The sequence below is a fragment of the Natrix helvetica genome, assembly GCF_964273705.1.
Source record: "Natrix helvetica genome assembly, chromosome: 1".
Lineage (NCBI taxonomy): Eukaryota > Metazoa > Chordata > Lepidosauria > Squamata > Natricidae > Natrix > Natrix helvetica.
In genome coordinates this window covers 117708935-117733913 of record NC_138548.1, presented here as the reverse complement: position 1 = coordinate 117733913, position 24979 = coordinate 117708935, and the positions used below count along the sequence as shown (strand labels likewise).

General features: G+C 39.5%; 2 protein-coding genes across 11 annotated transcripts in view; one reads left to right on the top strand and one right to left on the bottom strand.

Annotated features, from left to right (window-relative positions):
• The window catches only part of RIC8A (RIC8 guanine nucleotide exchange factor A), a 39849-nt gene extending 26437 nt beyond the window's left edge, over positions 1-13412 (top strand). For 4 of the 6 annotated variants that reach the window (XM_081936917.1, XM_081936915.1, XM_081936916.1 and 1 more), the window contains 4 exons: positions 879-1023; positions 1591-1735; positions 4044-4163; positions 5590-8376. In XM_081936917.1, the coding sequence (XP_081793043.1) occupies positions 879-1023; positions 1591-1735; positions 4044-4163; positions 5590-5725 (546 nt within the window). In that variant the 3' untranslated portion in view covers positions 5726-8376. Of the gene's footprint in view, positions 1-878; positions 1024-1590; positions 1736-4043; positions 4164-5589; positions 8377-11436; positions 11526-11933; positions 12015-13342 lie in introns of those variants that run through there. The other 2 variants (XR_014173941.1, XM_081936918.1) reach the window with 2 other exon arrangements.
• Positions 12023-24946, bottom strand: SIRT3 (sirtuin 3). Of its 5 annotated transcripts, XM_081936924.1 has the most exons (10): positions 24684-24780; positions 23764-23811; positions 21909-22004; positions 21350-21539; positions 19531-19728; positions 15235-15467; positions 14982-15082; positions 14203-14364; positions 13319-13528; positions 12023-12147 (listed from the first exon to the last, which is right to left on the bottom strand). In XM_081936924.1, the coding sequence occupies exons 3-10, from the start codon at positions 21982-21984 to the stop codon at positions 12127-12129; spliced, it is 1191 nt and encodes a 396-aa protein (XP_081793050.1). In that variant the 5' UTR covers positions 21985-22004; positions 23764-23811; positions 24684-24780; the 3' UTR covers positions 12023-12126. The 5 variants fall into 5 exon arrangements, with proteins under 5 accessions (XP_081793050.1, XP_081793047.1, XP_081793046.1 ...); XM_081936921.1 differs by lacking the exon at positions 12023-12147 and having other exon boundaries at positions 13214-13528; positions 24776-24946; XM_081936920.1 differs by lacking the exon at positions 12023-12147 and having other exon boundaries at positions 13214-13528.
• Between the last annotated feature and the right edge of the window lie 33 nt (positions 24947-24979).

The window sequence follows — 24979 nt, the reverse complement described above, 5'->3', positions numbered from 1 at the left end:
AAAAAAATGTTTTGGGTGGAAAACAGGCTGTTATTGGGAGGTTTGCAGAGTGCAAAAACTTTTTTTTTCCTTTTGGAAAGCTCTTTAACTGATTGATGAGAATTACATTGATCAAGGGCTGTGCCAGCAGAAACACCTACCTATCTACTATATTTCTCTCTTATCTCTATTTTTCTCTCTCTCTATCCCTCTACCTACCTACCTACCTACCTACACACACACACTCTCTCTCCCTACCTACCTACTGTATTTCTCTCTCTATTTTTCTCTCTCTATCCCTTTACCTACCTAACTACTCTCTCCCTCCCTACCTACACACACTCTCTCTATTTCTCTCTCTCTCTCTCTTTATCTACCCACCTATCTAACTACTCTCTCTCTCTCCCTCCCTCCCTACTGTATTTCTCTTTCTCTCCCTCTCTATCCATCTACCTACCTACCTACTTTTTTGAAAATAATTGCCTCTTTAAAACCTTGGTGCGTCTTATACTCAAAAAAATACGGTAACTGTTCTTCATCAGATGTGGTCTGGAGCTTGTCGGGCCACTGCAGCTGCTCCGATTCTCCATCTGGTCGGCTGTTTTACCCCACTGCCAGACGACCCTAGAACCACCTCAGCCCTTGGCCTCTCCACTCATTCTGAGGGGGCCATGCCCTCCCAGGTTCCAATTCCTCCTCCAAACCAGGGTCTAACAAAGCCATGACAGTACATATGGGAGGAGTTATGAGTCTGTCAATACTTAAGAAGGTATCTGTGTTTAATGTCAGGATGATGATATTCTTGCTGAGGCATTTTGGATGCAGTATTTTCAGGGCTTGATGAAACCAAGTTTAATATGGCTCTAAACATCACTTTTTGGCTTTCCATGGATTTACAGGTACTTCCTCCATTGCGGGATGTGAAGAATAGACCTGAGGTGGGAAACTTGCTGAGAAATAAACTTGTACGCCTCATGACTCACATTGACACGGATGTGAAACACTGTGCTGCTGAGTTCCTGTTTGTACTATGCAAGGAAAGTGGTAATTATCCATGTTTTCTTGTTCATCTCGGGCCTGTTGTATGCTGGCAGTTTGAATTAGTAAATAGGAACAAGCTAATCCATCTAACTGAGACGTTATTTGGATGGCGGCCGAATATTAAGAATGCAGGTAAACTGGAATCTCATAGGTCTTTGGTTTAAATTACATTGCATGGAAATGAAGAGAAATGTCATTCACTGGACCAATTTTAAAATTAGGGAAGAAGAGAAATAAACTTGAATAAAATTTGTTGCTGCTGGGCTTGTGAATTCTTTGTAGCTGTTAATCAGACTTTTCCTCACGGCAAAGCTACTGTTGGATTTCTTGAACGTTACAACAGGAAAAGCAGCTTTGCAAAGATGCCTTTTTCAGAGTGGTATTTTGCCTTTAAATGCTTTGCCTTGTAGACAGTATGCAGCCTTCTAACATATGTGGCATCTACTTAATGTCCTAACTTGAGGAAAAGGTAAGAAGTGGCCTGAAGAAGAATAGAATTAATGTGCTACTATTTGAATTCATTTGTTTCTACACTAATAAGATAAAGTTTGACTTTCTATGTCTCCGCAGTATCACGGTTTGTAAAGTACACGGGATATGGAAATGCTGCTGGCCTTCTGGCAGCACGAGGCCTCATGGCTGGGGGACAGACAGAAGGAGAATACTCTGAAGATGAAGATACTGATACAGAGGAATACAAGGAAGCAAAACCCAAGTAGGGATGCATTTTAAACTTTGCTTCCTTAAATATGATCTTTGCTTCTACTTCTTTGGTGTATATCCCTATCGTAGCTGGATGGTGATGGTGAACCTATGGCACATGTGCCATAGGTGGCATGCAGAGCCTTCTCTGTGGGCACGCTATCCATCGCCCCAGCCCAGATCCACCTTGCATGCACGTGTGCCTCCTGCCAGCCAGCTGGTCTTTGGGTCTCTGCCGTGCATGTGTGGGGGACAGGGTGCATGTGGGGTGTGTATGCATGCGCGTGGTATGTGGGGCACATGTGCATTTTTGGGGCCTCATGCAGCATCCCCGCACCCGTTTTTGGCTTCCAGGTTGGTGCAGGATGCCTTCCAGGCCCAAAATGGGGCATGCTGGGTGGGGTGTGCACGGGGTGTGTGTCGCACATGCATTGCATTAGGAGTGCGGGCGCGCACGTACACTTTCAGCATGTGACAACAAAAACGTTAGCCTTCACTGTTATGAGTCATTTGCAAAAATCCATTAAACCAACCAGCCTTCCTATGAATATTACAGCTGTTTTACAAAGCCCACTTTGCTGCTTAAGAACTCTTACCATAAAAATGCCTCCTGATACTCAGTTGAATCTCATTTTTTAATTTTTAAAAAAGACCTATTGCTCGACTGTTGATTTCTCTTAAGTTTCTTCTTTTATGTTTGTTTCTTTGTTCAGTGGTCTCTTTCACTTCTTGTCAAGTTATTCAGATAATTCCTTTAACCTCCAGCTCTTGACCTAATTGACAGTGACAGTTATCAAGAGTCAATTGCCCAATAGATATGCACAAAGTTGAACTATAGGTATTTTGACATTTTCTATTTAATTACTGTATTTTTCGGAGTATAAGATGCACCGGAGTATAAGATGCACCAAGGTTTTGAAGAGGCAAATTAAAAAAAAGTAGGTAGATAGATAATAGGGATAGAGAGGGAGAGAAAAAGAGAGAAATACAGTAGGTAGGTAGGGAGAGAGAGTAGTTAGTTCAGTAGGTAGGTAGATAAAGGGATAGAGAGAGAAAGAGAGATGGAGAAATACAGTAGGTAGGTAGAGGGATAGAGAGAAATAGAAAGAGATAGAAAGAGAAATACAGTAGGGAGTTAGGGAGAGAGAGTAGGTAGGTAGATGGAGAGAGAGAGAGAGAAATACGGTAGGTAGGTAGGGAGAGTGAGTAGGTAGGTAGGTAGATGTTTCCAGGTGTATTTATCCATGTGCTGGAGAAGGAAATTGCTGACAATCTGCAGCACTTAAGACTTTGTTTCTGCTGGCACCGCACTTGATCAATGTAATCCTCATCAACCAGTTAAAGAGCTTTCCAAAAAGAAAAAAAAGTTTTTGCACTCTGCAAACCTCCCCAAAACGGCCTGTTTTTTGCTAAAACGGGCCCGTTTTTTGTCAAAAGAATTGCATGCATAGCCTTATGGAGGCTTATAGAGTGCTGCTAGGGGCTGGGGGTGGGGAAGGCCTGTTTTCTGCTCATTTCAGCTCTCCCCAGCCCCAGGAACTCTCTGAAAGCCTCCATAAGGCTATGCACGGCCATTTTGGTGAAAGGGGGGGGGGGCTTAGGGAGGAAAAAATGCTGTATTCGGTGTATAAGACGCATCCAGATGTTCAGCCTCTTTTTTGAGGAAAAAAGGTGCATCCTATACTCCAAAAAATACGGTACATCTTATATAAAATTGGAGGAAGGTGAAGTAGGAGGGAAACATATAATGTAATATATGTTTCCCTCCTCCTTCACCTTCCTCCTATTTTTCTGCACACTTTGTTGTGCAGTTACATACATCTACTTAATGTGTAGAAAGGCAACTGCTCTATGTAAGATGTATTAAACTGGGAATTTCCTTGTAACCTTAGAAGCAAGAATAGTAACAGAAAATAGATGGACAAAATTGAATTAAGAATAATAATAGAATGGACATGTTTTGGGGAAAGAAACACATCATTATCTGCATATTCCATGTAGTTCCTCTTCATTTTAGTAGCATGTGTTTGTGTTAATCAAATGAATATTAGAGTTATATTTTTAGGCTGCTCGCCATACCTTTTAAACTCTTTATCTGTTAAAAAACAACATCCAAGAATGAAATTTGTAATATAATTTTTGATATGATCTTTATCATATCTTCCAAGTCCCTGTGTTCTTTGGATTTTTACGAAGTGGAAAACTGATCATAATTACCTTCATGAAAAATATAAACGAAGAATTGGATTTGTTGATTCATTGTTTGTGTTTCATATATTCTACCTTCTTTTCTTTGGGTTACTATGTGACCAACTATTTAGCATTAACCCTATTACTGGACGTGTGGAGGAAAAGCTTCCCAATCCAATGGAAGGAATGACAGATGAACAGAAGGAGCTTGAAGCAATGAAACTGGTGAACATGTTTGATAAACTCTCCAGGTACTAAATGATTCAGTTTAATTATTCAGAAATGGATAGTTAGTAAGCGAATAGACTGAAAGAAAGCAATTGGTTAAAATCTCTAAGATACTAAATTACAGCAGATTCAGACAAGTTATTTCAACCTATTTCATTTTCTTGGGAATAATTTGCTACTCAGCTTGAGGGTTCTATTAACATTGGAAGAAATGTCTGCAGGCAATACTGAGCTCAGAGGATGGTTGAAGAGATTTATTCTTCCTCATTTACCTATATTACTATGCACTGAAAGAGGCTGAGGTGGTGCTTTGACCACTGATAACTATTACAGTCAAACTGTCCTGGATAATTTTATTGAAGTTCTTCAAACTTCAATAAAATTATCCAGGACAGTTTGACTGTAATAGTTATCATACCATGGTTTTTGAAACTTGTGGTCTCGCTAAAAAATCTTGCTGTATGTGAAAAGTGGGAAGTTTTAAGAGGTGAAAATAGTAAGTCTCTGACAAAGATATCAGATATCAGCTGAAATGATATCAGAAAGAATTGCAGAGCAATTTTCCAGTTAGCTCAACAGAGAAGGATGTTAGGGCTATTACTTTCAGAATTATCAGTGGAAATTCTAACATTGTCTTGGCCTTATTACAGAGCATTAAGGATCCCAAAATCATGTTCTTAGGCTGAGTTCACACATCATGGTTAATGTGTTTTGTGGGAGGATATGACTTGACATACTAGTTCAATTTTTTGGGGGTTTCAAAATTCTGTTTGGATTCTATGAGCATTATAATGCTGCTTGAGCCATATGAGGAACACATAATTTTATTACTTTAAACATCCTAATGACTACCTGAAGAATTTGCATTCCATATTATTTAGTAGTATCTCCTGAATAACATTCATGTATGAACTGTTTGCTTTCTAAAACCTTCACAGAACTCAGACTCAGGAAACTTAATCATGTTCCTTTGGTAGTTAAAAGGATCTTAATAGGTTAGCCATATACAGGTTCTAAATGCAGTATGGATTTCCATAAAGGTTTTAAAAAACTGAGCTGAAAAAGACATCTGATTGGGGCCAAGATGAATTACAAATCACTTAAGAAATTTTCATATAAGGCACACAGCAGTTACATTTCAAAGTGCCTGTTTAGAATCTTTTGAAATTTCATACCTTTTTCAAAAAATGTCTGTTAGCAAAACCAGTCCCAGTACATGCATTGTGGATCATCTCTGGAAATTGTTTTTATTTGGAGTAATGTTTTCTTTCAATTGTAACAAAAGGATGCAAGATCCTCACACAAGATCTTCACGGCTTAAATTGATGAATGAACACTTCATTATATTCATTTGTCAGAAGACATTTCATGGCAGTTTCTATAAGGCTTTTCTCTAGGGTGAAATCTTTTTTTCCCATCCCTGTAATTTCTTCTTTTTCTCCTCTGAAGACAGCAGATCATCAGACCTATGGGCCTGGATCCTGATGGCAATTTAAGCTCTGTCAATGTAACCTCCCTGGATGAAGCTGTTCATCAGATAGCTGAGCAGAGATTATCATCTGATTCTGATTTGGAAATAGACTGAGTCACCCTCCTCTATTTCTCACAAGTCTATAGACCTATATTGTCTCTATATATAAGGACTGATCTTCTGATACAAACACCTGGAAAAAGACTGGGTGGCTTAGAGTCTTCTACCCAGATCCATCTAATTTCTGTTTCGACAGCCCTACTTCTGTTGAAAGCTTTTTACAGCTTTTTCTTTCTGACTGTCTTTTCTCATTGTTTAAGAGTCTCACCCCTCTGATGCATTCCAAAGACTTTCCAGCAGATTGGCAAGCATGCAAGAGAGAGTGGTTTCAAGTGAGCTTATAGCACATGAAACACTAAGAGTACATACCTAATTGTTTAGGGAGAAAAAAAATGTATGAATTAGGGATTTATGTTAATCCCTGGGCCAAGCACAACATTTAAAAACTGTATGTTATGGTTGATACATATAGGAACTGTAGGCAAATATGAATGTGTATGTATAGTATACGTGTCTAGAAACATATGAAAATATGTGAACAAAGAGTGCATTTTTATGAATGTATTGTGTGACAATCAATGTAGTTGCATACCATTCCTTTTTACAACACCTTAGGGATGGTTTGAAATCTTCACGAAAGAGCCATTGTTGAAAAGTATGAGTGAGTGAGTGAGTGTGTGTGTGTGTGCGCGCAGGTGCAAGGAAGTATGTTTAAATAAATATGGGAATGTAGGATTTCCAGGGAAGAAATGGGGAGCTAAAGATAGGGGAGCCAACAATTACAGTGGAATGAAGAGATAGCAAGTGGACCAGCTCTTTTGGATTCCTCTCCAGGTAAGGAGACAATTTGGGATTGTCCACACATGGTCCAGACAGTTGCTCCTCATGAAGAGTCCAGCAGGTTTAAGGCTTTGGGAGATGGGAGAGCCCTATTTTCATCCAAATCATAGTCCACGTCCTTTTGGACACAAGGTTCACATACTTCATCTTTTGATCACTTGGAAATTGCTTACTAACTCTTTTCAGAATCCTTGGAACAACAGATTTTATAGCAATGGGTAAGTTTTGTTCAATCCTTAGCAAAAGTAGTTTTAAATTAAGTTTAAGGACTTTAAAAAAACTTTCTGATTGAATAGCAAAAAATATGATTAGAACATTGATTTTGGAAAGTAACAAATGGAGTAAGACTCCAGATAAATTTGAAATAAAAATTTGAAATTAATTATAAGAATCCTTTCCCAGGGAAAATGCTGTCCTTTTGAATTCTTCTTTAATAAAAGGTAAAACTTTAAAAAATTGGATGCCAGAGGGAACTGAAAATTGTAATTAAAGGAGAGGACATTTAAATTTGACTTAGTAGTATAGAATGGAACAAAATACTGTAAGATTGGACTATTTGAGGGATATTTGTGAACAATAGCGCAAAAGTTAATTTTCAGAATGTCTGCTGTTGTTAATAGACTGTGTTTAAAAGACGTTATGGAAGAGGAACAAGTTTTCCTGGATAAGATTGAGATGACCTCAAAGTAATTTAAAAATGACAGGCTACACAAATGATCTAGAAAAAAAATACTACACTGGATATACAAATAACAAATGGAAAGAATGATCTGGCTATCTATCCTATATTGGATTTACAAGAGACTTGTTAAAGTTTTGAAGAATTTTGTGAGAAGAATTGTAAGAAAGAAAAAAATCAAGTTCTAAAACATTATTTAAAGTGATTAAAAATCAAGTTTGTTAAAAATAAAAGTAGAACTATAAAGTTGGTTTATTTGATCAAGTTAAAATAAATATCCCTCGTAATGCTTAATGGACTTTTCTTGATCAGGACTAATGAAGTTTTAAGGATTTGTTTAGAGATGAGATAAGATCTAGTAAGAGATCATTTGTATTTTAAAAGAAGATAAAAAGATATTAAAATTGTTTATGCTTGTGATAAAATAGGGGAGTTATTTCCTTATATCCATTTTCCTTACTATATTTTTCTTTTCTGTTTTCTGCACTTTTTTCTGTAAATTATTTTATTTTTTTCCCTAGTTTGTATTAGCATTTAAATTTTTAATTGTAAAGTTTAATAAAATTACCACACAAAATAAAATATGGGAATATATGGGAAATACAGAGATGTATTTGGTCCACAATGAAGTATATGTAGATATAGTACTTGCAGTAGGACTTTGATCTTTCCAGTTGTAACACTACATTTGTGTTCCTCTTCCTATATGTTAGTTGTCTGAGATAACATTGCCCTTTGTAATGTTGATACAAAAGACTGCTTTATTTCCATAAATTATCTGCTTTATTTTCTGTATTTCGATAGCATTTTGCATTCACAGGTTACTTTCAACCTTTACCTGAATTTAAACTTCCCGGTTTAGAAAGGAATTCCATTTCCCAGCTTGTTTTCATTTTACTAGCAATTCAAAACTTAGCACAAATGTAAATTAAAAATTTTCATTGGAATAAACAAAGCCTTCCAATATCAAGATGTGTATTTTTGTCTATACTTATTTGGATGGTGATTCTTAAAAACAGATGGATATTTATAAAAGATGTAAGGCATAGCTAAAATCAATGTAGATGATTCCATTTACAGAAATATTACAGTCAAGACAATATTCGGTTGACAAGGGAACAAAGAAATATAAATTTCATTAATTATATGTTCAATCTGTAGTGCTAGTTTGTTCGGAAAATTTAACCTGATTTACTGATCTTTCAGCCACTTCAAAATTTGAATAAGAGAATTTGTCACAATTTATGAAGATAACATGGCAAGAAAGGGGAATTTGTGAATTTTGCTGGATTACATTTCAAAACATTTTTTTACCTTAGCCTATTTTGGCTAAGGCTGTTGAGAGTTGTAGTCTTATCAACAAACTTCTGAAGAGGACTTCACTGTTATTATGACTACTATAAAATGAAACCAAAAATCCTTAAAAGGCATACCACCATCTCATTTAAGAGGATAATAAACAGGAAACTAGTTAACTGATGTTGAATCTGCTGAATGGTTGAATGGTTTGATGAAACCAAATTATAAGGATTTTTTGAAATATAAGTATTAAATAAAATCAAAATCAGAGAATAAAAGCTTTAATTAGTCAAAGGAAATATTGAGCTATTGTTAAAATAGATTTTATTTTGCTTTAAATTGAACTGTAGTTGCAAGTGCTACACATTCGTCCAGCAGCTACAGTATAGCATTCCTGTGTATGCTAATTCTTATTAGAAATGTTGATGCATAAACAAGTTATCTTTTCAGGTTACATAAGTAATATCTGTGAATTAATATACACTATTTTAAGAACTTTTTCTTTACACATTGATAAAGCTAGAATTCACTTTTGATAAAAACTGCACTCCCAATTTGATTTCTTCCAAGTAGGTAGAAAATTGTGGATTCAGTATGAATGAAATAATACTCTTGTTGAGGTTCTGACTAAAACACCCCAGATCTGTGATACTTTTTAAATGATTCAGAAATAATCCAAGTGGAAAAAGTAAAAAAAATAATGGGAGAAAATAAATGCCTTCTAAAAGGGAGGTCGCAGTTACATTGAAAATGTTTACAGCTTATCTTCATAGAAAATTAAATTCAATTTATTTGCAGGATCCAATCTTGGTTGGTCACCGGGACCAGAGGTTTAATCTTCATCAAATTATTTTATTTTCATTTCCCCGAGAGGCTTGAGAACATGCCCTTCTCTGAAGTGTCAAAAATGTCCAAGGAGTTAAATTACTATCTCCAGATAGTTCTTACCGTAATGTACTAAGTGAACAAAAAAAACCCATCTTCTCCTAGTAGGTGGGGACATCATCCAGGCATGGGGGTACGACTCTGTCAGGATCCAATCCGACTGGGTCTACAAGCATTAAAGACACGCCCACGAGGCTCCTCCTACCCACTTAGACTCAGTCGATCCTTCGATTGGCTGTGTCTGTGTTTCTTTCCTATCTAATTAATTCGTTCTTAATCTAACTTTCTTCAAAAAACTTCTAAATTTCTTTAATTGGCCTCTTTCTTCAAATTTAACTCATTTGGCTTTGTATTTGACTGATTGGGGGCTCGTAGCCCCTTGAGGGCTGCAGTCCTTCCCTATCTCGTGCTTGCCATCGTTCAGAGATTCAGCGGTGAGCCTACGAGGTTTTCCTCAGGCTCTAACAATCTTTCGACATCACTGCAGCCGTGCTGCTTGAAAAACCACAGATTACTGTAGCCGTGCCGCCAGAAAAGTCGTTGGAGCGCAGGGCGTTTCGCACGCCACTCATTTGCCGCTTCAAGGAGAGAAGCAATTTAGAACTGAGGAGAAATTTCCTGACAGAACAATTAATCAGTGGAACAGCTTGCCTCCAGAAGTTGTGAATGCCCCAACACTGGAAGTCTTTAAGAAGATGTTGGATAGCCATCTGTCTGAAACGGTATAGCGTTTCCAGCCTAGGCAGGGGGTTAGACTAGAAGACCTCCAAGGTCCCTTCCAACTCTACTATTGTATTGTTGTATTATTCAGAGCAGCCCTTCATCGGGCGAGCCACCGGGGGACATAAAATGGTTCCGATCGCCTTCTCCGCTCCGATTATCGGCTTTGGCTTCAAAATTGACTGTCAGGCAGCCGTTTTACTTAGCAAAATAGCCGACTTCTTGGTTTGCTCCCTCAGCCCTTCCTCAGGACCCTATCTACTCTGGCAGCCATTTTGTTTTAGCGGGAAGCCTGCAGCGACCATTTTAGGTGCTCTCCTCAACTGTGAGTAATGCCAACCGAGACCACTATTATACAGGGGGGTAATCCACCTTCTCCAGTCATTTCTCCTTTAGTCCCCCCTGAGCCCAGGAGCAAAAAGAGAACCACTGCTTCTCAGTCACCTACAGCCAAGCCTGCTTCAAGTTCCCTTTGGTTTGTCCTCTGCCCCGAGGGTCTTCACCAAAATAGTTGCTGCGCATCTTAGAACTATGCCGGTCAGAATTCTCTGTTACCTTGATATTTTATTACTGTCCAGGTCCCTCCACCAAGCGCACAGAGACGTCCAGATCACTCTTCAGGCTCAAGAACACGGCTTGCTGGTCAACTTGGAGAAAAGTCATCTGCAACCCACGTCTCAGCTCACGTACCTAGGGACAGTAATAGACACCTCTCTGGAACAGGTCTTCTTATCGCAGGTGAGCATTCGCGATCTAGTCTCATCCATCAAAGGCCATCCGAAGATTCCTCTCATTCACCTGTCGCAACTTCTGGGAAAAATGGTGTCCACCTTCAACATCGTCCCATGGTCCAGATTCCACAGTTGTCAGCTCCAATGGTTTCTGCTACCATATCAGAAGGCATATTGCAGTTGCTCGATGCACAAGGTTTGTCTCACCTCAGAGGTAAGCCGTTCCCTTCGCTGGTGGCTCTCCCCTGCCTTGGAACTGGGATCTCTATTTTGCGACCCCCCTCACATCACTCTAACCATGGATGCGAGTCTGCAAGGCTGAGCTCACATTCTGTTGCACATAGCCCAAGGCCTTTGGTCACACTCCGACCAGAGGAACAGTATCAACTTGTTGGAGCTAAATGCTGTCGTTCTGACTCTTCTTCAATTCGAACATCTCGTGACCAATGCACACGTGCTTGTCCTTATGGACAATACCACCGCCAAAGTGCACATAAACCGGCAAGGGGAACGAGAGATCCTGGTGTCTAATGACCTTGTCTTTCCACCTGGGGTCTTTAACGGAGACCCACTTACTGTCTCTCAGGACCGAGCACATCTCGGGGGTCCAGAACACTCAGGCAGACGACCTCAGCCGCATGCACATTGACCCGGCAGAGTGAAGCCTGCATTGGCGAATCTCTCAACAACTGACGGTCAGGTACGGCCTTCCGGATCTCGACCTCTTTGCTTCCCAAGGCAACAATCAACTGCCAAGGTATTTTGCGCACTATGCGACTCCAGGGGTGGAGGGTGTCGACGCTCTGAGGTATGAGTGGCCTCCAGGCCTTCTGTATGCATTTCCCCCGATCCCTCTCATACATCGGGTAATACGGAAAATGCTGATAGAGGAGGTGGAACTGATCTTGATCGCTCCTCACTGGCCCCGCAGACCTTGGAAATTGAGCAGGAGGATCTAAGGACTGTTTCGTCTATATTAATTAAAGTCTTATCCTTAATAGAGAGATAATATCTATCATCTGAGACTGCTTACACAGCAGTCTACAAGTCACACCTTCATCTAAGCTGGGTAGGAGGAGCCTCATGGCCCTGTCTTTAATGCTTGTAGACCCAGTCGGATTGGATCATGACAGAGTCATACCCCCATGCCTGGATGATGTCTCCACCCTCCCGAGAAAGGGCGTATCAAGTAAGTAACCAACACCCATTCTCACCCCAGTCAATTTATCACTATAACCTTTGTCTGAGGCACAGTTTACTTTTTGAGGAGTTAAATCTTTTCAAAAGTAGATAATACACTTCTACTTCTTCTTTATATCCAGCTGAAAATACAAAAAACATGGATTATTACAACCCACACCAACTGTTGAGATTCCCCCCCCCCCCAAAAAAAAATAGAAGTGGGGAAGTAGAGACTGTAGTTAAACAAAAACATTACTGCCAAATGATAAAATAAACACAATAAGAACCAATTTTAAACAGTAAATGAGTTGAAAGGTACCTTGGAGGTCATCTAGTCCAACCGCCTGCTCATGTAGGAGACCTGTACTAAGGATTCGAACCACCAAACTTTTGGATTGTTTTTTTTTTCTTTTGTTTACTTGAACCTGAGCAGAATGGACTTATGTTTTGCATCATATCATTCTGGGTTAGACAAAATATGTTTTAACATCTGCGTGGCCTTCTCTCAAAACAGAGTGATGCTCATTTTACATAATTGGCACATGCTGCACATGAGTTGGGAGTGTGGTGTGGTATACTGAGTGCAGGGAGGCCAAGGGAAGAGGGCACAGGTTCACACGAGTACAGTGACACAGAGGGAAGGAAGGTGCAAGTTGATACAAGGGCAGGGAATCCAAAAGGAGAGTGCAGTGCAGTGAGGAGAAGGTGGGAGACTGACCAGAACCTTCCATGCCAACTCCCCATTGCCTTTGCTTCTGAGAGGCCTGTAGGGAAGGTTGCAAATGGCAATCATGAGGCTGCAAGATGTTGCTACTTTTGTGAGTGTGAGCTGGTTGCCAAGTAAGCAAATAACAATTGTGTGACTCTAGGGTGCTGCAATGGCACGAAATTAGAGGAACTAAAGTACCATTCATTCAGTTCTACTGCAATTTTGATCATTGAATGAGTGGTTGATATGCAAGGAATACCCACACTATAATTTTATCGTTTCCAAATCTGAAGTTTCACTCTCAGAAAGCAAAATGTTACTCAAATAAATCATAAAGTGCAATAAATAGTCACATAGGACAAATGACATAGTCATTTCCCTTGAGTTACCCAAGAGGGAAAGTGATAGCATCCCATGGAATTGGGTGGCTATAACAAATGTAAGAAAATACCCCTATTTCATTATGATAAATAGTCTGATGGATAAAACAACTGTGTCATCTATATTAATTAAACTCTTATCCTTAATTGTACTGTTTTCATAACTTCAGCTAGAAAAATAAAGTGTGTGAGAGGCAAAGTTTTCAAATCAAAATGACATACCTTTTCTTTTTCCTTTTTTATTAGTTGCTGTAACTCCTCTTTCCAGCCTAACAGTTCTACCACTTTTTCCACTCCACTGATTACATCTCCCAGTTCAGCTACATCATTGTGCTGTGACTGGACTGCAAATGACCCCACCAGATCTCGATTGATGAGAACACGGGGCACAGAACCACGGACAGCTCCTGCCAGACTAGCAAAGGGTTCCACCTAAAATAAAGCATTAGAAAAGATAGTGTAGGGAGTTGTCTCTCTTGCAAAGTAAAAACTGCTGCACTTCAGGGTATTTTTTCTAAGAAAAAATAGATCTTCAAATGCTAAATTGAAAGCTCACACCAAACTTCTCCTGAATTTGCCCACTCTGTATGTGCTCAGATGAGCCATGCACAAGTCACAGGATACTAAAAATGGTACTGTCAATATTTAAGATAATGATACAGTACTTTTACTTTATATGCTGATTTTCCTAAGAGCCCTTAAAAGATAGTTGAGTGAAACCTTCTAGCAAGAAGGCCTGCAATATTATTCCTAGGGGAGAAGACAGCTGAAGATAATGAATTTTTAAGGCTTTACAGCAGAGGTATCCAACCTTGACAACTTTAAGACTCGTGGACTTCAGCTCCCAGAATTCCTCAGCCAGTATGGGGAATTCTGGGAGCTGAAGTCCACAGGTCTTAAAGTTGTCACGGTTGGATACCCCCAATCTACAGTATAATGAACTTAAAACTCTGAAATTCCTTCCCATCTCTTTTGTTGATCGCTGAATTGCCACCCTCTCATTTCCTTGACTTCTCATGGCTTTTCTCTCTGTTCTCCAGAGTCTCTGAATCACTTTGTTTCAAAGCCCAACTCTTAGTCTCTTCCCATGCTCATGATAGCCAGACCTCAAGGGAGGTTCCAATGATAAAAAGCAGGTCTGCCATAGGAAAGTCTGCCAAATGCAAGAAGAACCGATGAGGGAGCTCTTCTCCAAAGAATATGATGTCAGGCTTGATTACTCCAGTGCAAACAGGGCATTTGGGAATTTTGTCAGTCATCACATCCCCCTGAAATGAAATGAGATAATAGGGATATAAGTTCCTAATCAGGCAGCACAAGCCACAAGATTGACATCACAACTGAGGACAGCGACCACCAAAACTGCAATGAAAACAAAGGCAATCCTATGAGCTTGCTGAAGCAAAGATCTAGGATGTAGTTGAAATATGTGGATCCATCTGAAAAGAAGAGCCAGTGAGTTTGGCAGCTACTGTGATTTATTAGCCTCGTCAGTGGAAGCTGACCTAGCCTATGAATAGGAGTAGCCAGGAAAAGCTGGGAATAGGAGGAGCAATACTGGCTGGTTGTCTTTGTCCTTATCAATGTCTGCTTTGCATTTTGGAGAAATCACACTGCTCAGTTTACTGTTATGTGAGAAAAGATGATGATCTTGGATTGTCTCATGAGATGTTGGGTAAGGGAGATGCTCCCTGTGAAGTGAGGGTAAAGATGAAGAGCAGGTGTCTCCATTAAACGGTGTTCTATTACGACAAGAATTTCAAGGATTGAAATGTTACCTTTCTGGAGGCCTGGAATCAACCTGGCTGTACATTTGCATTAAAAATGATATATGTAATACTTGTACTATTCCTGGAGTGCTGTTATCTGCTGTGCTGGGTCTTACCCTGAAATCCTCTCCTGAATACGATCTTCGACAGACAGTACATGTAGCAGAAGCAAATGTGCCATGAGCTTCAACTAGTTTATCTGGAGGAATCCCAGCAACTAGAACACACAAGACAGAAAAATCAGTTTTGGTCAAACTCTTCACCAACTCAAGAGATATTTAAAATGGATGATCCCTCACCACCACCACTATTATTGCTGTATGATCTGCTTTCAATTTATTTCCTCAGAGCCAGTGGCAAGAGGCTTACCTCTCTCTAGCCCATCAATATTTTGTGTGTAGAGGCGCAGAAGGAGCCCTTTGTCAAACAGAAGTCGAAGAAAATAATGGGCATAGTTTGGTCTGTAATTGCCAGGGTACAACTCCTTAGCTAACCTGAAGAAAGGCTTGGGATTCTGGAAAAAGTAGCTAAGTTCAAATATGGCTTCAGGGTATGGAATATTGTACTGCTGAAGGTTACTGTATAGCCCACTCCCAGGAGACCTGCAAAAAGAATAGTAGAGTAAAATTAGAATAATGATAGGCCAGGAAACCAAGTTCATTCAAGGATTCCCTATCTTGGAAAATCAAGATGACTTTCGGTTCCGGCGGCTGACGGTGACGGGCAGGTTTTGCTCGTCCCGCGCTTTCCCAGTGGGCTCCCCACTCCTTGGGGGGCACAGGACGCCCCGTAGAGGCTCCTGCCGGAGGAGCGGCACCGCGGGGATCCCCTGGATCGGCGGCGGCCGGGGAGGCCCCCCGCCTCGCTCTAGGCACTGGGGAGCATGATGGGGAGGCGCTCCGGTGCCTTCGCTGCGAGGCTGTTGGAAGAGTAAACAAGCAGAAGGACGCGGCTGCGGTGGGGTGAGGCAAAAACTCCCTTCCATTCCCTTTACCAAGCTGGAGAAATTGCCAGCAGTTTAAATTTCTTGTTTCGGCTTGACTTGGAGAGGCGCGGCAGGAGGGAGGGGGATTTCCCCCCCCCTCGGACAGGCGGCTTGAAACAATTTTGCTCAGCCCCAGGAGAAGGAGGAGAGCCAACTAATGATGTCACGCCCTTACTAAAAGTGAATTTTTTCTGGACTTAACTTTATAATGCAATGATGATCTGGAAACTTTGGAAACTTTGAAAACTTTGTTATGCCTCTAAACCCGAAGCTGGCAGGGCAAGATGGCACACTTCCATTGTCTTTATGAACTGTGAAATTTGACTCCACCTTTAAATCTTCAGGCTTCCGGTCTTTGTCTCCGTGCTACTCAGATAAATCTCTTGTTGATTGCTACCTTTTGAACTCCCTGGAGTGAAAAACTTTATTGCCAGGGTGACTAGAAAAATTCTCTTCTGCCTGGACCTCCTGTCTCCTGGACTCTCCTGGCTGTTCTACCTCTCTGACTGATCATTCCCTGTACTGACTGAACTCTTTATTCCATAAACAATGTCTCCTAAAAAACCACCTCCTGGGAAACCTGGCTTTGCTGCCTCTGCCCCGACATCTGCAACATCCAGTCCTAGTACACAATCAACGATAACAGCTTTGATGCAACCTAAAACTACAGAGACTGAGTTTCAACAAATGTTTCAGCAACTTCTACAGGGACAAGAAGAAATAAAAAGACAACTAAAAGAGATGAAAGAAGAAATTAAAGAGAACCAGGCCCAAATTAATAAAAACTCACAGAGACTGGATCTTTTGGAGGGTGGGACGGCTGAGATGAGGGAGGGGATGGAAGGGGTGCAGAAGGGGAACAAAGAACTTGATACCCAACAGATGAAAATAGAATTTGAGAGAATGTCCTTTTACCTTAGATTTCAAAATGTGGTGGAAACAGATGATGAAGATATAAGGGACATTATGACAAGTATTTTGGCTGAATACATTCAGAAAGAGAAACAACAGATGGGGTGGGAAATAGATCTGGTTTATAGAGTGAACTCAGCTTATGCTAGAACACACAACGTACCCAGGGAGGTACATATTAAATTTGTTAGAAAAAATACAAGAGATGAAATTCTGAGTGCACAAAGGGGCAAGCTTTGACATACCAAGATAGGGAAATAACCATCCTGAAACAGATCCCCAAGAAAGTGAGGGGAAAAAGAAAAAGCTATTCGCAATTAGCGAAGAAATTATACCAGAAGGGGGTGTGGTTCAGATGGTTGATGCCTGAGGGTATGCTAATATTCTGGGAGGAGACAAGAGTTAGAATTAATACACCCATAGAGGCGCAGGCCTTTATGGAAAAAAATAAAGCACTCCTAGAAAAACCAGACGATCCTGCAACAGACACACAGGACATGGGAGGGGCCGGAGCTCTGCTGGTGGGGGGAGATGGGGCAATACCGAGAAAGCTCAGATCACAAAAATGAACACGAAAATCTGCTTGACATAAACTGATCGAAATTATTAACTGAACTCATACGCTGACTATATATTACTATTTACTAATGAATTTTGTGTAAATGTATATTATGAGTATGGAGGGAGGGGGCACCTACCGCACATCGCAACTGCCAAAATTTGTAACCTTTCCACGACCCTTTTCCTTGTAAATCTTTAAAAAAACCAATAAAACTTTGTAAAAATCAAATCAAGGATTCCCTATCTTATGGTTCACTATTTGTATGGGATACATTATTTTAAAACAATGACTCACATAAATGAAGGCAAGCACTGGATTAGGAACACTTTCCCCCCAAGTTAGAAAGCAGATTTATTAAGATGATGTATCAGGACAAATTCGTATCATGTATTACAGGACTACCAACTGGTTAAGAGGAAGTATCCAGCTTGGGAATAATTATTGTTCCAGAAGAGCTCACATATACTGTTTTCTCTGTCTGTGAAATCTAAATCTATATTTGGATTTGGATACCAATTGCAGTTGATATAACTGATTTAATCAAAGGCAATTACCCCCATACATTTATCAATGCATGCAATGTCTGCCTAACTTCTTAGTCATTGTTCAACCGAATGAATGTATGAGGGGGGGATCCACAAATTGGCAGTCCAAAGCCTTAACAAGAGAAATGCCTAGGTAGAGTACTGAAATATCTAATCCAAGAAATCAACATGGTTAGAGTTCTAAGAAAAGGAAAGTAGTAAATGCATTTTATTTTTCACTTGGAACAAAACAATTACATCCAGAATGTTTCAAGTTGGAAGTATTTTGACAAGGAAAAAATTGTCCCAAGAAGTCACCACAAAATACAGAACATCTGTTGGACCTAGTAGATCTACCTCTCCTAGACATGATTTACCTTGCATGTATGTGGGTTTTAATGAGCATGGGATAGGTTGGATTTGTTTTAAGGAAGAAGCTCACCTCACCCAACTTTAACACAATGGCAGCAGATATTTAATTGGTTTCTGCTGCTGTCCACAAGCTACCAAGTGCAACAGGCAACACAACATTCCAATAGTATCACCTGAGACAACAGAAACGCCTGGCCTACCTGGTAAAATGAATTCATATACAGATAGTCTTTGTGTAACATTTACTTGCTCAGCAATTGCTTAAAATTACAGTGAATCTGAACAAGAGGTACTTAAAATGGGTCCTTTGGTTGCAGCTGTTGCAACATTCCTGCACATACACAATTGCAATTCAAGTGCTTGGCAACCAGCTTGCACTTATGATAGTGCAGCATCTCATAGTCAAATCATTGTGGTTTGAAACCTTCATTGATGGCTTCCGTAAGCAAAGTCAATGAGGAAGCCAGCAAGAGGCCACTAATGTTAAACACATGACCGTCAGATGCTATTGACCATTCATCAAATGACAATGACTGCTTGGAACTGCCATTGTAAATCAGCACACTTTACAACCATGGCATTTAGCAACCGAGTTCGTGTCCCAATTACTATTGGTGAGGACCAACTATAAAATAAGAGGATTTTTAATTTGCAACTAATTTATAAATTCAAACGTCAGTTTGATCTGGTGGCTAAAGTGTTAGCTCACAAGTGGGGAAACATGAGTTTTAGTCTTGATCTAGGCATGAAAGCCAGCTGGATAACCTTGGGCCAGTCATTCCCTCTCAACCTTAAGAAAATGGCAATGCGAAACCAGTTCTGAAATCAACATAACCAGGAATCAAATCTGATTGAACACTAACTAACTAACTAACTAACTAACTAACTAACTAACTAACTAACTAACTAAATAAATAAGTGTGTTAATGTCTTAGAACAGCAAGATCAAATGAGAAAAAAGGAAAATAAAAGGCCAAATGATTCTTGGTCAATAATACTAAAATTATTGTTAGCAATACAATCATTCTTGAGGTTCTCCAAAGACACTTTTGAAGGTACAACCTTTTAATGTAGCCTAAGGAAACAAGGCTCTGGGTTAAGAGAGGCAGAAAAATAACACTGACATTTCCCTACAGTTCCAAAATAATACCTCTATTTGAGCCACTGATATTTAACACATGATAAAAGCTATGTGACAGTGTAACACCTACTGAAAACAGGTTTCATGGATGACCATTCCTATGCCTTGGTGACGTGGATGCTTATTTGGTTAAAGCTGGCAAAGCCATATGAGTAGTTCCATACAGTACCTGAAATCTGGAATCCCACTTGGCGTACTGAGTCCTGCTCCAGCCATCACTACTATCCTATGGCATTCTTTCTTCCGGATGCGTTCAAGCACATCTGTTAGGCTGAGCTTTTTATTTCCACCATTATTTCCTCCTTGACCAATTCCAAAAACCACTCTTGAGAATGTGGATAGGGACAAGAACCTTATTCCCTGGACCCTGCAGGCAACATTATCAGTAAACATGCTTTAGATGATAAAAAAGCACATTTATAAGGGGAAAAAATCAGAACCAATATTCCACCCCTATCCATGATTTATAGGAATACCCATCCATGTTATCTAATACATTCAGAAAAGGATCAGCATGAGTTTTTCCTTTGATACGGAGTTGAAGCAATCTCCATTCAGCCTTTAGTTGACAAAAATAACTATACTAGCATACAACTTTCTGTTCCCATTGCCAGTTCCTATTGTTTCTCATTCAAATAATTGCAATCACTTGACTTCCTTAATAAAGAGTGATATGGCCAAAGAAATTTTATATAGATTGTCCTTGGGCCATGCCAAGGTAAAGCCAAAAACAACACCAGATCAGCCAAGGATGACTTAGGGCTTTCTCACTCATGGACTTAAGTCAAGCTGAAGGCAACACCACGGGGATATAGCACAAAAAAAAAGAACTTATTGGACATATTTGCACTATAGATAGGTAAGGTTCAATGGAAAATGAAGTGTTTTTAACGATTAGATAATTCCATTTAAAGTTAAGGCCAAAACAGACAATCAGTGGCATCATTTCTCATGTTTGTTCGTTCCTACTTTTTATGCAAAAAAGCATGTTACGTTATGTAAAATGTATTCACCAAGCCGTTTTTTGCATTTGGGGACGCTTTGATAGACTTTCAAGTGCAGGGCATTAGATATACTGCATCTGCATGATTAAAGCTGATTAAAGTTTAATTGCTAACAACAAAGTTGGGCCTTGATACACTATATTGCCAAACGTATTCGCTCACAACTGCTTCTGATTATGTGGATGAGTGAGTGAATACTTTTGGCAATATAGTGTATGTAGTATGAAAAGACTTAGTTGAATGGAGGCAACATCTGAAATATATTACTGCAACTTCCCTCCAATCAGCACTAACATAATTTCAGCAGCAAACATGACAGCCATTCTAAAAATCTTACCCTGCTGACAAGTCTGTCTCTGTCAGAGCAGCAATATGCAGGGTATCTCGTGCTATCTGTTCTCATGACCAACTTATTTTGCTATACTTGCCAAATATTTAAAACCCGAAAAAGGAGGATTCTACCTATAAAACTGAATTCTTATGGAAAACACAGAAGGCAGCTCTGAAAAATACCCTGGAGATTAAGTGCAACCCAACATCATCAACATTTCCTCTACATCATCATTAAATGGGGATATCTTGCCTTGTAACAAAAATATTTTACATTAGTTTTAAATAATTTTACATTTTATTAAATACTATTTTTAAATTGTGTGACTAATAACTGTACATTGTATTGTAATCTATGAATTGGAATAAATTATATTAAGTTAATGCCATTTTAAAATATATATATCATTTTATGCAGAGAATAGCCTTTTACACATGCTTCCTAACCTAATACCGAGTGTCCTCTGGATCTTTTCCTTCTGCCAGCAATAAAACTATCACGAGAATGAGAACTTTGAACCTGAAAGGTAGCTTATTATAGGCTCACAACAAACAGTCAAAAATCTCCTGAGTTTTAATGAGCCTTACTGTTAAATAAGATTTAACAGAATTTCAAGTTAAATAATAATTACACAAAGGATATCAAGGCCTTACCTTATCCCAGATAAGTCCGTTGTATTTTTTAAGCTACTTTCTGAAGTTTTCTGCAGCAAATGTTTTCCATGAGGTAAGCAGAGGACAGATCTGTATGGAATTAAGTGAAGATTTTTGCAGGCTGTCAGATTGGAATAATTTCTAAAATGCTGGTGCTGGGCATACATCCAGAGATCCAGAGATTTCCATCCTAAAAATAATTTAAAAACATTTTTGGGGAAAATATTGAAAGTGAAGAATCATTTTGTAGAGGCATGACAAATAATTTAGCAGCAAAACAAAAATTTACATGGTTAAATATGGGAGTAGTTTTATCATTATATATTGCAATTACATACATTGCAATTGCTTACATTTATGCAATAAAATGTAAAAAGAAGTAAATTGAGTTTTGAGTGACTACATGAGGATCTCAACCTTGTTTTCTATATTCAACTTTTTTTTAATCGTTCATAATATATTAACTCCCATATATTTGTCCACCTACTGTCACAAATCTCCATAGCCTTTCTAAACCCCGATATGCTTTTTCCAGTACCTGAAACAGAGTGAGACTTACCAATTAATCTCTGTAAACTAGCAGTCTGAAGCAGAGTTTTCCTTGCAGAGATTCTGAAATGCAATCTCCAGTTCATTTCCCTTCAGTGGCCTAATCCTAAATCAGAAAAACCAAGAGAAGTGATTTTTTTAAATATTGTTTTTATAGGGGCTAATAAAAGCCTGGTATTATTTAGCCAGCGGCTGTGATCTAAAGACTAATTTAGGACATAGGGCAAAACAGCATTGCTCTGTTTGCTTTCAATTATCGTCAGCCAGGAAGCACAACTGAACACTGTTTACCACAATGTTCCTAATAGAAGGACCAATTCAGCCTATTTTATCGGTATTTGAATATAGTATAATAATAATGTGATTGATTCCACTACTACCTTCTTAGTAAACCTCTGAAAAAATGAGAACAGAAATGAAATACAGCACCACCTATGCCACAAAACAGCTCTGGAGTTTGATATGTTTATAGCCTCCCTTCTATCCAATGTACAAGCCTGTAGAATGGGCATTGCTCTGCTTTGTTGTTCCCCATCATTTCTCTTTCAAGGTGAAGGTGGGCTGCTCCCGGTTCAGCCCGGATCTGGCAAACTGGTAGTGGTGGTGGCGGGATGCTTTGCCCACCCACCTGGAAGCTTCTGCAAATGCGCAGAAGTGTTGCATGTACACGCAAGCACGAGCGAACCGGTAGCACCGGGATTTGCAACCCACCTCTGCAAAGGACCTGCTACAGGTGAAGCAAAAACAAGTGAGGATTGGAGTAGGAGATAAGATGTGTTTTGGGGTAGACCTTGCTGAATGTAAGCTTTCCCAAAAGGCTCCTGCTTTCACTCCCCAAATCATCAGAAACATCTTCAAACCCACCTTTATTTTTTTCTCACTGCAGTCAATCTTGAAATGCTAAAAAACTAACACGAATCAGCCAATGTTTCCTTTACCTAACCAAGAGGAGAATGTTAAAAAAATGGCATCCAGCCAGTCCCATTTCCCCTTGCCGGGTCTATATGTTGCTAAACAAACTAGATGACGTTGCCCATGAAATCAGAAGGAACTGTGTCAATCCAAAGGAGATTTCACCTTTTCTCCCAAAGTACACCTCTTGCTTCAATCATTTACTTTACATGGAGCTACCTACGAAAAATACAAGCAAGTTAAGTTAGCTCAAAATACAATAGTTCAGATGCTGGTAGGTGAGAGCCACTAGTGCCATGCAACAGTGTAGGGTTAATTGATTAATCAGTAGTTGGCAAACCACTGTGATTAAATCAGTCAAAGTCCACATTCCTTCCTCTCTTAATCCTTTGGCTCTTAATCTCTTTTGCTTACAAGAAAAGCACGATGGAATCTACACGTAGACATCACATTCCATGCAGCAAAATATTAACTAAGTGGAGAGTCACGTATCTATACCATGAGGTATCCATGAGGAAAGCATGCATCTGTAAACCAATCAATAGTTGCCAAGTGTATTTTCTGTCCAATGAGCTTTTGCTATTCTGAGAAGTTTGACAATAAAAGGGAGCCCCGAACAATGCTCTGGGTGGGTGCCCTTCGGGGTGCCTTCCATCGGGTGGCCTTCCCAGCACAACCTTACTCCTGTCTGCGTCTGCTTTTTCTACGTTACCAACACAACAGCAGTGTTGCAAGCATGAAATAATAATGTATTGTTCATAAGTCACCTAAATTCCAGTGAGTGGGCAGTTTACAATTGTTAAAACATTTAAATACAAAGAACAATACAAAGTGCATAAAAACAGCATTGGCTTTAGTAGGCTCCCACATAAAATTTAAAGAGCTGGTCTTCACCTATAAAGCTTTTTATCACTTGGCACATTTCTATGTGAAAAACTGCCTGCTTAACTCACCTGGTATATTCAGTCTCGAGACTGCTGGATCCCATCACCATATGAGAACTGAGGAAGAAAACACAACACTACTTCTCATATATGGTTCCTTTCAAATGTTGATTTATTGCAGAAGTCAGTGTTTTTTGACATATGAAATTAATTTTGATTCTGAACAAGATTTCCTATCTGCCTCAAAATTTTAGTTTAGATATACTCACTAAGCTAAGTCTTAATGTGATTACAGCTTCTCTTTTCAAATCTTTATTATAAATCTTCATAGGAAGGGTAGACTACAAAGTTAATAATTTTGAAAACAAAAATATTTAAAAACATATATAAAGGACAAGCATACATATAAAACATAAGAATTAATTCATGATTAATAATAAATTGTGATTTAGTAAAAATCGGTTAAATCGTGTATTAGTTATCAACACTGCCTTCACTACTAATCACCAATCTATAGAAAATAAATGTAAATGCATTTATAACTGCTGTAAGGAGTAGAAGATGCTTCTTTATATTTGTTTGCTGCCTTTTTTAATTTACTACTTTTCCCTGCTTTTCCTTCTTTAAATTTGCGCTGTTTTACTCTGCAAAATAAATTTCAGTAAAATTTTTAAAATCTCTTCCTACTTTTTCCTCATGCATTTTTCTAACGCGAACCATGAATCCTTTCCCAAAACTGTTCTAAAATACAATGGCCACTTGCCTTTTCCAAAACTACACAGAACGGAATAGGAATGTCTTTCCTAACATTCACTTTTTCTCATTTTCTCAATGCTAAAATAAGCCCGACTGTATAGAAAACAGCAAAGCGCCTTATTGGAGGGCAGCCCATTTATTGCTTCTGCTACGAGTGAACCCCAAGATCTATGGCCAGTAAGGCCACCGAGTTCTGAGCCCCTACAAGAGAGGCTACAGTAACGTCAACGCACCTAGGCAGCAACAATAATGAATCTTAATACGTCTTGCTATCCGTGTGATACGACACGCGACAGAAAGGAATGAAACGACGACGTAGTCCCACCTGGCAGCTGTCCAAGGCTTAACCAACTGCGCCTTCTTGTCACTTCGCAAACTGACCGGCAGGGGGCGCCCGAGCGAGAAAGGCAGCTCGGAACACTCTCCAAGTAACCATTCGAAGAACTTAGCGCAGAGACCAATCAATCCTTCTTAGGAGGGGGCGGAATGTTGAAGCGAGGCTACTCTACGCAGGGCCATACGGTACCCG

Coding starts and splice junctions, on each gene's coding strand:
- SIRT3 (XM_081936921.1), bottom strand. CDS start 21,984: ATGAACTGGAGATTGCATTTCAGAATCTCTGCAAGGAAAACTCTGCTT. Junction 15,468..19,530: donor AGTGGGATTCCAGATTTCAG/GTACTGTATGGA, acceptor TTCTTTTTGCAG/GTCTCCTGGGAGTGGGCTAT. Junction 14,365..14,981: donor ATTCAGGAGAGGATTTCAGG/GTAAGACCCAGC, acceptor ATTTCATTTCAG/GGGGATGTGATGACTGACAA.